At 40.5% G+C, this 14,306-nt stretch overlaps 1 protein-coding gene across 4 annotated transcripts in view; it reads left to right on the top strand.

Annotated features, from left to right (window-relative positions):
- Positions 1 to 2,493: 2,493 nt before the first annotated feature.
- Positions 2,494 to 14,306, top strand: part of pleca (plectin a) — an 89,109-nt gene continuing 77,296 nt past the window's right edge. For all 4 annotated transcript variants that reach the window (XM_083899728.1, XM_083899726.1, XM_083899727.1 and 1 more), the window contains exon 1: positions 2,494 to 2,811. In XM_083899728.1, the coding sequence (XP_083755854.1) occupies positions 2,715 to 2,811 (97 nt within the window). In that variant the 5' untranslated portion in view covers positions 2,494 to 2,714. The remainder of the gene's footprint in view (positions 2,812 to 14,306) is intronic.

The following is a 14,306-nucleotide window of genomic DNA, read 5'->3' as shown; positions in this document are numbered from 1 at the left end:
CATGAAATCCAGACTCCATTTCCTTCTTCTTCTTAAACAATTAATCAATTATTAATCGATTACTAAATAAATCGTCAACTATTTTGATAATTAATTTATTGGTTTGAGTGTTTTTTTTTTGCTTCTTAAATGTAAATATTTTCTAGATTCTTTTCTCCATATAACACATTTTTTTGGATAAAAAACGTGACGTTTGACAACATCATAATTTCCAGGTTTGGGAAACACTGACCAACAAGTTCTCGATTAATTGAGAAAATAATGGATAGTTGCCTTAAGGTGACTTAAATGTGTAATAAGTGGAATGTCCAGGTGAGGAGTGACAGATACACTCTTAGAAATAAGGCTTCCAAAAGGGTCCTTCTACAAGGGCTGAGGTTCTACCTGGAACCATTTGCTTCTGAAAACCAAGAACTCTTGAAAAAGAGTTATTGATAACACTAATGGTTCCAATAAGAACCATTTTGATCCAGAGAACCCTTTAAAACCCCTTTCCTGAATAAACGGTTTTAAAATTGTTCTTTGTGGAACGCTCCAAAAGGGTTCTCCTATGAGGCCAAGCCGAAGAACCTTATATGGTTCTACTTAGCACTTTTATTTCTAAGAGTGTATTTATTCAAAATTGTGAGCCAACTGCAGAATCAGACTACAGATGTGCAGGGATCCAAAATTACATTTACGTCATGTCGCTCCCTGTGCAGACTCGGATGCAGAAAGTGTGACCCAGTCTGACCTCAGTCTGCACGTCTGTGTACATAATACACAGAGAAAACCCCAAAAAATATCACACAAACTTCATACAGAAGCTCCTCAGTTGACCTGGGATTTGAACCAGGAACGTCGAAACAACACACCCATAATAAATTCAAACCCAGTCCGTGGTGTTTAGCGTCAGCGTTGTCTATTTAAGCTCCTTCTAAAAAAAAAAAAAAGATTACTTTCAGTCATAGTGGAGATTGATGGGAGGTTTTTAAAACAGCTGTAGGTGTAGAGGCTGTAACTCACTGGTTTTTTTTGTTTTGTTTTCTGGCTTGAAGCTGCAAAGCTGTGCTCGATTATTCAGCTGACGTGAAGAGTGTTGAAATGCATTTCGCATTCTTGACGTGAGAGATTTATTCGTGTGGATTTTTGCAAAGTTGCAGTTTTTCGGTGGGTGAAATCGTCTCCTGAACGCTGAGTAAACACACACACACACGCACACGCACACACACACGCCGCCGTATGAGAAAATGATAACAGACACAAATGTGCCCAGGCTGCTGTCTCGTCTTTGAGCAGAGCGAGTATGTCCACACTTGTTCACAGTTTATACAAATACAAAAGCTGCACTTACAAAAGAGTGTCATTGTTTCCTCTAAGCAGACACTTAAACCTATGCCTGTTTATGTTTATAACATATTGTGGCTTTATCTCGTCGTCCCACTGACTTTTCCAGGTGGAAAATGAAGTTTGTAAACCTGTCACCCTCCCACACCAAAGTCCACAGAGAATATCATGGATTTTTACATCACAGTAAACAGGAGTTGTTGATCCTTTGCTGCCTTTATAACTAAGTTTTAAATGTGTTATCTTCTGACGTCAACGTTTGAAACTTTTGTTAAGATTTCTCTCACAAGATCACACATTTGAACTTAGTACTAAATGCAGCAGTAGATCAACAACTCCTCTGTCCCTGGGAGATAAAAACGCTGATTTTCTCCATGGACTTTGGTGTGTGAGAGTGAGAGGTTTACAAACGTAAGATTAAGCTGTTTATGGTGAGATTAAGCAACAAACATATTATTAACATACAGTAGACTAAAGAATGTGTTGATTATATTAGATTAGCTCTTTGTTCAGTGGATAAAATCCGGTTTTCTCTCTTTCTCTGACTCCAGCCATGTTTTCAGTGGGGTCAAAGTTTGCCTTCATATGCCAGAAGACAATAAATGAAGTGTAATCTTTCTCAGATTATTTGATTTACTATATGCAGACATGTTTTTAGGGGATTATTGATCATCAGACCCCACTGTCAACCTGCAGGATAGAGCGTTGTGTTTGTCTCAGTGTTTTGGGGTGTGGTTCTCTGGCATTTAAACCCAACACTGTGTCGTCATAGACTTTTGGGAATATGATGTGACTTTAAGGAGAACCGTGACTGTGTAAGTGGGAGTTTTTCATTTTGTCCAAAGCTGTGAATAAAACAGGATCCACTCCAGTTTGTCCTGCCCTAGTTTCTCCAGCAGAAGGAACTTGAATAACCCCACACTGTTCTGTCATTTGTTTTTTTTTCATGGAGGTAGCCATGTGTGTCTGTATCTGGGGTGGAGCGGTGTTTGTGTGTTTGTGTGTGTGTGTGTGTGTGTGATCTACTCAGCTGCTATCTGTCTTTGTGGTGTACGTATACGCCTCTGTGCCTTTAAGAGGAGGGTCTGATATGAACGTATGTGTGTGTGTTTGGGTATTTCTCAAGAAGAGGAGGGGAGTTCTGGTGGTCTGGAGTGAAACCTGGGACACACTGTGACTAAGTGTGGGTGAGGACGAAGGTGGGCACAGACAGAAAGGTGGACACACCACAGCCAGGAAAGGGGTTTTATCAGCAGTGAAGGTGGGGGATAAAACAAGAGGGTGAGCACAGTGTCAGTGGAAAGTTGAAAGGAAAGTTTTGCACACACAGAGGCAGGAGGAGGAGAAGAAGAAAGTGCTCCAACTTTGACTCACTATCAGCCAGACTCATGTCAGTGCCAATGCCCATGTTTGTGCCAGGCCAGCGGCTGCCAGAGGAGCAGGACTATGCGCAAGCCTATGAGAACGTCAGAGAGAAGTATAAAGGTAACGACAGCCCCGCTCGTCTCTTCTTTAACTCGACATGATACTGAAACCATGGCAACCATGTTTGAATGGGAGGTGTGTGTGTGTGTGAGTGTGTTCATGTAAATCTGGAGGAATTATACCGGCATTTGGATGTAGCATAAATTATATTTCTATGCTTTAGAGTCATGATATAATGACTCAAATGACTACCTTATCAAATGACTTATTTAAATGACTACCTTATTTTGTGGTACATTTAGTTAGTGGACTTTTTCTGTGTTTGTAAGGAGTGAGGGAATTTACGAGGTTTCTTGAATGCATCTTGAAGCTTCAATCCCACACAGAAGTGATGCACTTTACCAGGGTCTTTGAATGCATCTCGTTAGCTCAACACACCGTGAAAGCCTGGATATTACTTTCACTCCCTAATCCCTAACAGATTAAATGTCACATCATTTAAGTTTAAGTTTTGCTCCTGAGTAAAAGCTGAAGAAACAAATTCCTCACAATTTTAACCCTAGAACACCATTATAGCAAATACATTTATATGATTTTCACGAAATCCAAGTTCATCTTTTTTTTGTTGTTTGTTTTTTTTGTTCCCAAAGTCCTAATTTTCCAGTCATTTTGGAGCATATTTATATGGTCCCCTCATGATGCTTTTCTTTCATTTTGTTAGACATGACACAGTTTAAAATAACACTACTCAAATCTGTCATGTATTGTCATGTTTTGATATATTTTGATGACAAGTACTTTTTATTGGGTGTATTTATTATCTCGGGTAAAAATTAACCGCCGTTAGTGATGGTGTTTGCCCACTGCATTAATATTATGCTGTGTACTGAAACTCTGTTAGATTGATATGGATGAAAATAACATTGCAATATTATCTGTGTTTATATTATGCAATAATAGTTATTATCGAATAACCTGTGTTACCATCAAGTATGCAGGGCTACCTCTATATAGAGATGAGCAGATACTCAATATCGGTCCGATACTGGTCAATATCACGTGATTGAATCACCGCTGCTTTTGTTTAAATAATAGTTTAAAATTCACTGTCAAAGATCCATGATTTTTAGTCACTCAAACATCATGTTCATATGATGCCCCAGGAAAGTACTTTATTTTTCATTATTTATTGCGAGTTTCACTGACTCTTGCTTCAGAAGCTGAACCTGCACTCGTTCATCAGAGTTAATTAATAAAATACAACACAGATAAAGTATCTGGATTAAGTTAAAGTTAAGTGGCAGACGGCCGTGTTAAGTTAGACTCGTGTGTGTGTGTGTGTGGGGGGGGGGGGGTGTGTGTGTGTGTGCGGGTGTGACGGCAGGTGAGTTACGACAACATCTGGAGGTGGTTTGTGCTGTAGGACACCAGCAGACTGGAGCAGCTGTGCTCCACTGTTCCTACATTTACAGTAGGACAGAAGTGAAGAGGCAGCTCTCTGGATCATGAGTGGTTTCAGGCCCTGTAATCTCTCTCTCTCTCTCTCTGTGTGTGCGACTGTGTCAGGATAAAGCAGGACTGTGTTGCTGCAGCAACAGCTTGGACGTTCAGCAGAATCTCCGGATATGCTGCGAAAACAGCTCTTTTAAAATTGATTTGACATTTTTTGTTTTAAGGACAAAAACGAGATGACGCCAATGAGATGAGCTAATTTTGCTTGGCCTATCTTGTAAATCTAAACACTTAAAGAATGCAATGTGCCCTAAAACTGGAAATGTAAAAAATATTTTACTGACAATAATGACGCTGAATTTATACCACACACCAATGATTTACTTCTGCAGTGAACCAATCCTTTAATACACAGCAGTCATCAATACACAACCCACAGATCCTGCACTTGGGGAGCAATGACTTGCACTTTAGCCCTTGACTTTGTCCCAGGATTCAAACCTACATCTCCCTGTTTACAAGCCCACTTCCCTTCCACTTGGCCACAGGCTGCCTGTAACTGGAATAAGAAGATTTAGGATAATACCAACTTTCTTCAAAAGACTAGAGTACAGAAATCTTATTATTATAGGATTGTCTTTATCAGACAACACACCTCTTAAAAGTCAAAGACTTTTTCAATTCAAACACAGATTTTCCTCCAAAGCAGTTTGCCTCCTGTGGATGAACGAATGAATGAATGAATGAATGAATGAATGAATGAATGAATGAATGAATGAATGAATGTCATGCTTTGCAAAGCTCCTGCTGTGACTCTCTTGTTCCAGTCTGGTGCCGTGTCCGTGTCCGCAAGGCCTTACTTCCTGTTGCTTCTTTTCTTACAGTTGTTTTATGATGAAAAAAGCTCTTTGTTTTTTTAGATTTTTTCTACCAAGAAGGTCTGTGTGTTAGGTAAAAGGGAAGTACTTTTTTAATCCGTATCAGCAGAATCATATTTTTTAAGTTGATGCAAAGTTGTGTTTCCCACGGGCCCTTGGAATCCTTGAAAGTTTGTCAATTTGAAAGAGAACCAAAACTTTCAAGGCCCTTGAAATGGCCAAAGAAAAAGCCCACGTTGAGGAGGTCCTATGAAGTAATGGAACATGCCTGATTTCAAACCCAGTAGTGCTAGACTGTGTATAATGGATAAGCTCCATATGACTCTGTTACACGTGAAAGCTAACTCTGTGCTCATGCACTAGCGTGTGAACCCAATCATTTCAATGGGCAACACTGAAATGTATAAAAATAGCCTCTCGTATACAACTTGTGGCGCAACTGGGAAGCTAAACTAGCTTGTTATTCTCCGTCAGCAGCTCCTCCACACTCTGAATCCCATGTCACACGAATAGAACGTCTAGTTATTCCTGTCGCAGCTGTCGTTCGAGCGCCGTAATCTACAGCGGCAGGTGAAATCGGGCTTCCTGTGCGGCTGATGATCGAGTGCATTTGTGAGGCTCATTGTGTCGCTGTTATTATAGCAACTGAACAAGGTCTAATAGTGTAAAACATACAGCTCTGCTCTTTAAATACTGCTCTGCGCAGTTATCCCTGGAGTTTACTCTCCAGGGATGTCACTCTGCGAGTTATTCTAAGACGCTCTTAAAGGACGTGTGACATTTAACCGCATGTGATGATGCCGATTAAAGTTAGAAGAAAATCATCTGTGTCGCATCCAGTGTTGGATTTCTCCGTGTGGAAAAAGCCTCCTGAGGTTTTTACTGTTATTGTTCATGTTTGGCTGCAGTGTTCATGTTCTTCACATGGAAATGAATGGAAAATCAGAAATAATGAGGCAGGAACGTCGCAGGGCGGAAAGACCTTGGAAAAAAGACTCCCACAAAAACAAAACAACAAAAAAACAGTACAAACACCTACACTTACTAACGACTCCAGTGACCTCGCCTCAGGCTCGGGTGACCTTTCACCAAGGCCTAACTTTCTGTTAGTTTTGCATTCTTCCACGAATTTGAACTCGTAATAAAGGATTTTTATTATTTGTTAAATGTGTTTGGCTCATAAAAACAAAAACTTATGGGTAGGATTTTCACTTTCTGCCAAAAAAAACTCTATAATTGACTTTTAAATCTAGTACATGATAGACAAAAAAAGAGGAAAAGTCCTTGCTTATCAAAGTTAAACTGCAACCCCATTACAGATGGCACCGTACAACTTTTTGGTGTCCAATACCTATCACGATATCATAAAGCTGTTAAAAACACATTTGTGCCATTTCAACATTTCAAAGACATAATTCTCCAACTGTGAAACAAATATTCCTCTGCCACAAAGAAGAAATCAAACAGCCTGTGACATGACTCAGCTAAAATGCTCTTACTGTTGACGTTTGTACACCAATATTCCATTCAGTGATTTTGACTAGTATCAGACCGATAAGGAGTATCGTATTGGCTCATCCTAGTTTCCAGGGGTCCTTGAAATCCTTGAAAGTTTGAAAGAATTTGAAAAAAATATATATATTCAAGGCCCTAAAATCGCCCTAAATAGACACTAGTCATTGAAAGTTCTTACATTTTGTACAAGAAAGATATGAAGTTGATTAGGTAATTGCTTGATGTTGGTAGACTAGGCCTACGCAGAACGTTGAGTCGTGATTACATGGTATCTGGGAAATGAAAACTCCAAGATCTCTGTCTCATCAAAGAAAATTACAAAGAATGACTTTGTCCAAACTCCTGGAAAGTCCTTGAAAATTCCAAGAAGATGTCGGATCCCTGAATAAGACAAACTGAAATTGGAATCTTCACTAGGTTTCACTTCAGACAATGACATCAGTGTGTTTTTGTGCTGATCTCATCTCTTTTCTCTCTAATTAGAATCGAATCCTCAATGTCGATGCTCATTTAAAATGTACAACAGAATTGAATGCAGTCCTACATTTCAGCATTTATATGTATATTTACAAAACGTCAATATAAATATATATTTTGAAGACTTTGTGTGCGCTATGTTTGAAGTGGATTATACATTCGATCGCTCTCCAAATCATGGACAAATTCTAAAATGGCTGACTTCCTGTTGTTTGCAGCCAAAAACTCAAACTTTCCTCTCAGGGGAAGCTTGGCATAATAATGCTTTTCCACCAGTGTTCATACACCTGGCTCATTCCTGCTGCGTGATGTTCCTGAACACAGTCAGAGTCTCAGTATGACCAACATCTGCTCTCACAGTCACTTTATGAGGACTTTTAATGGTTAGGTTTCAACATGAAGTGGGTTCGGTTAATGTCTCTGGGGAAACTTAGGTTAGGCTTAGGAGAGTAGTAGTTATGGTTAAGATTAGATTAGAGTCTCCAGGAAATAAATGTAATGTCAAGTCTAATTGTGTGTGTGTGTTTGTGTAACTCCGTGCTGAGGGGGAGCGTCCACACTTCACTTCCAGTATTTGCCTCAGATCAGTTTCATGGAACTTGACCTCATATTCAAAAATAGTAATAGTCCTTAAGGCATGTGTGTGTGTGCACCTTGTGCACTGAGACAGTTCCACACTCATATCCTGGGGGTTAGATAACGTCCAACTCATTTCACTTTCCCTTTTGGTCTTTTGAGAACAGTTTTGTGATGTCCTCTCACCACACAGGGGTTGTTGATCCACTGCTGCCTCCATCAGTGTGTTCAAATATGATATTATATGACTCCTATCCAAACGCTGGTGCTCTTAGTGAGTCATCTACCAAGTTTGGGGCCAGTTTGGACAGTTTTTTCCGCTTAAAAGACAAACAATCGGGCGTATGTTCCTTGCATTTATAGATATAGATCAAAATGATCATCACTCACCTTTATTTTATTATGACAAGTGTTTCCTTTCTTTCTCTGAATGATCATAAAACATGGAAAGCGACTAAAACTGCATATTTGCACTCTTCACATGGACGCGGTCCAAACGTCTCTTAGCTGTGTGTCCAGTCTCAATGTGACAGAGGACACACTCGTAAATTATCTCCACGTATGTTTGCACCTCGTCTCCATCCCACGGCGGCGCGGAGCACAAACGGAGCAGATCAGTGAAGTGTAGAGGAGACCCAGCGACATCGGCAGAATCCTCACACTCGTCCGATACTTCACACGAGTTTGTGAGGTGACCTGTTTGCTCTCTGTTTGTTCACACTTTCTCACAGAGTGTCTTTAAGCCCAAACTCACTCACTGAGAGGTTGTGTTTTCCTTTAATTATGATTCAAGTTATGATTCAAAATGCACCTGCAAGTTAAAAAACGGGCTGTTGCTTTTTCCCAAAAATCAGGCTTGAGCTAGAGATCGACAGCCTTGCAAGTAGAGCTGAACCATTATGAATAATGTCATTGGGATTATTTTCACTGAAATTGCAATTGCGATATAATACAAATACAAAATAATAATAATGATAATAATACATAATACAAAAAAGAATATCCCCTATATATGATATTTGGATTGGATTCTGCATTTTTATCTGTCGGTGTTAACTTTCCCAGTGTTCACACTCAGTCCACGGTTTGTCCTGCAGGACACTATGACAGATGTCTTTGTAATCTGCCTGTGAGGATGATGATGATTTCAGCTTTCAGTCTCCTCCTGGAAGCTTCGTCTTTGAACAGTCAGTCGCGGTTTGTAGCATTGGATTTCTGTTTAAGGAGGGACCGGTTGTTCATTGATCGGTCCGATACAAATGGTCAGTAACGGCCATTAATCTGACTCGTGTGGCTGATGACCGTGATGTCACCCAATGGATTATGAGCTGATGTTTTGAAGTTTGGCAATTTGTCTCGAGGAGACTATCGTAATGAGGGGGGTGGGGCTTACTGAGAGTGTGAGGACCACCATAAGTGGCATCGGCTGTCATTTGCATCTCAAAGAAAGGAGAAGGCGGTTGGGTGGAGAAACTTTGAGCTGTGATCGAGAACTTTTGAAGTGTGTGTGAGAGCTTTGGAGTGCGATAAAGAAGAATGACAATGAGGAGATGAGAGGAACTGCGATAAAGACGTTTGACCTGTGGAGGGCAGCATTGCACATCTCTGTGTTGAGCCGACTTGGAATTATGAAGCCGAAAAAGTACCAAAATAACCCCTGCCCCAACCTCCATTCTTTGCCACCCTCCCCTTGAGGTACCGGGGTAAAATGGTATGCTACAGTCAGGGTTGAGCTAGAAAAACATCACTCCCTTGCAATAGGTTATTCTTCAACGCCTGTCGTCTTGTTGAGAAAAACGAGCTGCTGGACGTCCTCCTTTGTTGTCTGCTGTGTTACCTTTCTTCTCATTCATTGGTACGACGGCAGTGTCCATGCCCCATCTACCAAGTAAAGGTTATATTCTCAGTCTGTTCTGAAACGTACCATGATGGAAACACGGCATTAGAAGACACTTAATGGAACCACAAAATGGACGCCATACTGTGTTAAAATAAACCTCAAACTCAATTTTAGACCAAAACCTTCACAGGCAAAAGTTTATTGATGTTATAAATGAGACAGGAAGTCGGATCATTTTTCAAAGACTTGTATACAAATCAGCAGTATCGCCCCCTGATGGCCATTTCAAAGAATACACGTTTTAAATCTATATTGGCTTTACTCTCCAGATCCACGATACTGCGTCCATCATTTATGTGCAGATATTGATCTCTATTGTGTGTCAGAGTGTTGGAGGATCCAGATTCCTGGCCTCGCTCTAGTCCTGGCATGTGGAACAATAGTGCTAACACCCTGGTTCTGGCTCGCTGCTCTCAACCACACTTAATGCCAGGAATGTTAGTCGTGAGCTGACTGGCACTGGCTCACTTTTTGTCTGCAGGAGTTCCCAGTTTTCAAGAGGCAGAGTGACATATTCCACAGATTCATAGATCTGCTCTTAGTTTTTCATCTATAACGTTTGAGCCAAGAAACCATATGATCCAGATTATTGGAGACGGTCTTTCCATCACTCCATCTTTTTCTCTCTACGTCGTCTTTTGTGTGTTTGTGTTGTCTGACTCGTGTTGTTCCAGACTAAACAAAAGTATGCAACGCCCGTTTTCCGCTCAACCCACTCTCATTGGTTATTGCGGGGTTCTGCTCACACCCCCAATCACTGTTTAGATCTGTTCAAATCAGCCTAAAATCGGAAGACAACCTCTGGGTTGTGATGGACAGTTGAGTGATTTTTATATCAGGGTGTGGTCGTAGCAAACAGGTTATTTTTAGCCCGTGTGACAGCTGATCCGACTGATTTGTTGTCTGTTTGTTAGTGGACTGCAACAACTGCACACAGAGTTTGATGTCACTTTAATGAATAAAGATAGACCCACTTTTATCACCTCCTCCTCCTCCGCCTCCCTGTGTGTGCAAACCAGCCACACCCACCTCACATCTCACCCCCGCAGCAGCCAGCTGGTTCTGCTCCATTGGTGGGAAGAACCATTTCCCCGGTAGGTGGGGGTTGGAGGTGGGTGTATCGGGTACCTGAGCCTCTGATTAGGAGGGACATGAGGCTTTGGCAGCGTTTCACTGTTGACACCGTAGCACTGAGCAGCTGCACAGGAACAGAAACATCAGCTCAGTCTGGAGTCAGGTGGTTTACTCTGCCACGCTATGACATTTAATAAATAAACTGAGTTTTCTGTTTTTTCAGTTTCAGAATAACTCTTTAAAGCAGATTATCTAGTTTGGGGAAAAATGGGGCATTTATGAATTTGGAGAAAAAAAAATCTGCACATAAAATTAGATTTAAGAATAAGAATGAGTTACGTCATGATTGTAAAGTTTGGAACGCTGTTTGCAGATGTAACTCGTGTGTGTTTATCGCTCATCTCAGGTTATTTTTGGCACCGACATCTGTTTTGTCGACGAGCAGTGGATTCTTGAGGCGTTACACAACAATTATGGGTTCACACATGAACCTATTTACACCACAAGGGTTTTAATGGGTTTAGAAAAGGTACAACTACTTCTTCTTCTTCTTCTAAACATATAAGACACATGTAATTTAGATCCATGGTTCTCAAACTGTGGTAGCTTCCTCAGGTGGTACTTGGTTTCAAACGTTTGAGAACCACAGATTTAGAATATAATTTGTAAAAAGGTAGATTTTGATTATGTGCTGGTATCTTTAATAAGGGGATGTCTCAGTTGGGACGTAATGTGTCTTTGGCATTAAGTCCTTTACACGTGGATCTAAAACTCTTGTCATAAAGTGGGAATTTAAGAAGAGGTTTTTCAGATTTTAAGGCTTCAGTCATTAAATCCTGACACATTTTACTCGTTAGACAGTCACATTTAATAGAGCACTTCAGCACTTCTAGTACTAAGTAAGGAAGTTTCTACCCATTGATGTCACAAAAATGATCACATTTTCAAGGAATCCCCATCTGTTATAATGAACAAAAGTGTAAAAACTCATATCTGTGTCATTAAATATACAGAATCACACACACGCTACCATCAGACTACTCCACATTACAGGTCCAGATTCTTATTTTGTCGTGTTTATATAAGATGGTAATAGCTATAAGCAGGTAACGTTCTATACAGATCCAAAAAGTTCTTCTGGATCCAGTGGATCAAAATGTAAACACATCACTGTTGCTGCTGTATGTAAAACCCAGGTGCTCTTGTGTTGCTACAGTTTGTCCATGAGAACGTCAGTTACACGGTTTTAGCTTAAAATAGCTGAGTTTAATGCTTGATCCATTATTGGATTAAGGAGCAGCCCATTCCAGGAGAGAGGATTTGTCCTTCCTGAGTCACAACACTGAGAAATATTTGATTAAGACACAAAGAAACAGTGATTTGGGAGAGACTCCATGTTCCGTTGAATAATAAAAAGAGGGAGTTTATGAATAATCCAATAGACTTTGATCAGACGTTAACATTTTTCCAATTCCTACACAAAGTCTAATCTTCTGGAGTCAGCATCTCATTTAAACCTCATCGTCACACCCATCTTCTCACCGCTGCTGCCGGTTTAAACTGGATTTGATCTCCTATCAGCCCGACAAGCAGCTATTGATTGCGTATTGATTTGGGAGCGAGGGATCGTTACAGCTTTCCCTGAATCAGATACTGCAGATGCAGCACAAAGAAAAAAAAGCCCCAGTGTCCACACAAAGACGTTGCTTGTCAAACAGGTGTTCTGCAGTGTCGGTGCGAGGGCTTTCTCTGCCGCTTTCTCACACTTGACCTCATTATTTGGCAGCTCAGTCGGGCACAAGCAACCAGATGAAGGATCAGTGTGTGAGAGAGCGAGGTCACGGGCAGAGCTGTTGAATTCAGCAGCTCTCTGTGACTTTTGTTCACCAGCGTTGCCCCTTGTTTCCTATTTTCACTACATGTTTATATTAATCATCCTGGGACTACGTGATTTGTGTGGCGTTTCGTAACAAGTCTTATGTTTATTTCTCGTGGTTTTGTTTTAAACTCACAAAGGGAGGTGGTTTTGTTTCGTAACGCTCCCTTATCAAGATTTAGTGTCAGTGATGGGGTTTGAATGCAATGTGAAATATTCCACTTATTTATTTTTGGTAATGGATGCCAGTTGTCAAAAGTATTCTTCCTGCAGGAGGAGAAGATTTTCAGAACATGAGGTGGGAACTTTGCATGGAGGTCAGGTCTGGCCAAAATGCAATATAGCGATATTAGCATAGTGGGGAAACATGGATGGAGCAAGCCAAAACTAAGTTGCACTGAATTTCACGAAACTCGGTAGGAACGTGTTATAGCCAAAGACAAACAAAAATGTAAATTAGGACCATGGCCTCAACACAACAGGAAGTCGGCCATTTTGAATTTGGTGCCCATCTTGCCGATTTTCACACTTCTGCGCGTAAATGAACAAAGTCGTCTGAGCCTGTTTATCACACCAACATAAAAACATGTGTCAATTTCTATGAGACACATGAAAGATGAAAAGTTATTAAAATATTTTGCGGATTCAAAAGGGCGTGGCCAGGGCAACCGTCAGAACAGGAAGTGCCCTGTAACTTTGGCCGTACATTGACCAATCTGCTCGACACTTCATTTTATTATCCTGGATAAAGGTTTAGTGAGCGGAGTATACACTCTGAGTAATAAAAGTGCTAAGTAGAACTATATGAGGTTCTTTGGCTTGTCTTCATAGGAGAACCCTTTTTGGCTCCAAGTATGGGTTCCACCAATAACCCTTGTAAAACCATTTATTCAGGAAAGGGATTTTAAAGGATTCGCTGGATCAAAATGGTTCTTACTGGAACCATTAGTGTTACCAAGAACCTTTGAGAAACCCTTTCTTCTGGAAAGGGTTTTTCAGAAGCAAATGGTTCCTGGTAGAACCTCAGCCCTTGTAGAAGAACCGTTTTGGAACCCTTATTTCTGTAGGAGCCTTTTTTAAAAGCTTTTATACTGGATGAAATTCAGTCCCCAATGATCAGGCCATGTGTCATCTAAGTGTGATTTATTCACATTTATATAAAAAACATAACCTTGTCACTTTTGCTGACTTCAACTTCAGGAAGTCACTGGAGGCTTGAGCAAACTGCTGAGTCAGAACCTTCACTGTCAACTTATAGCAGTTAAAAAATATCTATATCTAACAGTATAAACCCTGCGCATGACTCCTGTTCTTAGTTCACATCTGTGGTTTAGACAACAAAAGGCCTTTGGTTGAGGTTTTTGGTTTCGTGAGCATGTTGTGTCTTCACACATCACTGTGGTCTTTAATTTGGACTTGAAACCAGACCATGATCTCACTGTAGCCGCTACAAGTTCATCTCAAATACTTCTTTCTGTCTGGTAATATTTTACTCTCACTTGCTTTATTTGACTCATCTGTTCAGCATCACTGCATGTGTGATTTGCCAAATGCATAAAATTAAAACTAGATTATCGAGAGCAGAGGTTCCCACACTTCAGAGATTTTAGGCTCCTAAAAATTAGCTAAAGATTCCACGGCCCACACCCAGATCCTGCAGCACAGCAGATAATATTAGATAATATGCCCTCATCGTAATTTAGATTAGATTAATTTAGATTAGATTCCACATGAGGAATTAATTTGTTACAAAAGAAAAGTTGGTCACTGGTAAGTAAATTACACAATGAGACATACACTCAGTGGC

Source organism: Microchirus variegatus (genome assembly GCF_963457635.1).
Source record: "Microchirus variegatus genome assembly, chromosome: 13".
Classification (NCBI taxonomy): Eukaryota; Metazoa; Chordata; class Actinopteri; order Pleuronectiformes; family Soleidae; genus Microchirus; species Microchirus variegatus.
Note: the sequence above shows the minus strand (reverse complement) of the source record. Positions and strands in the feature narration are given on the sequence as shown.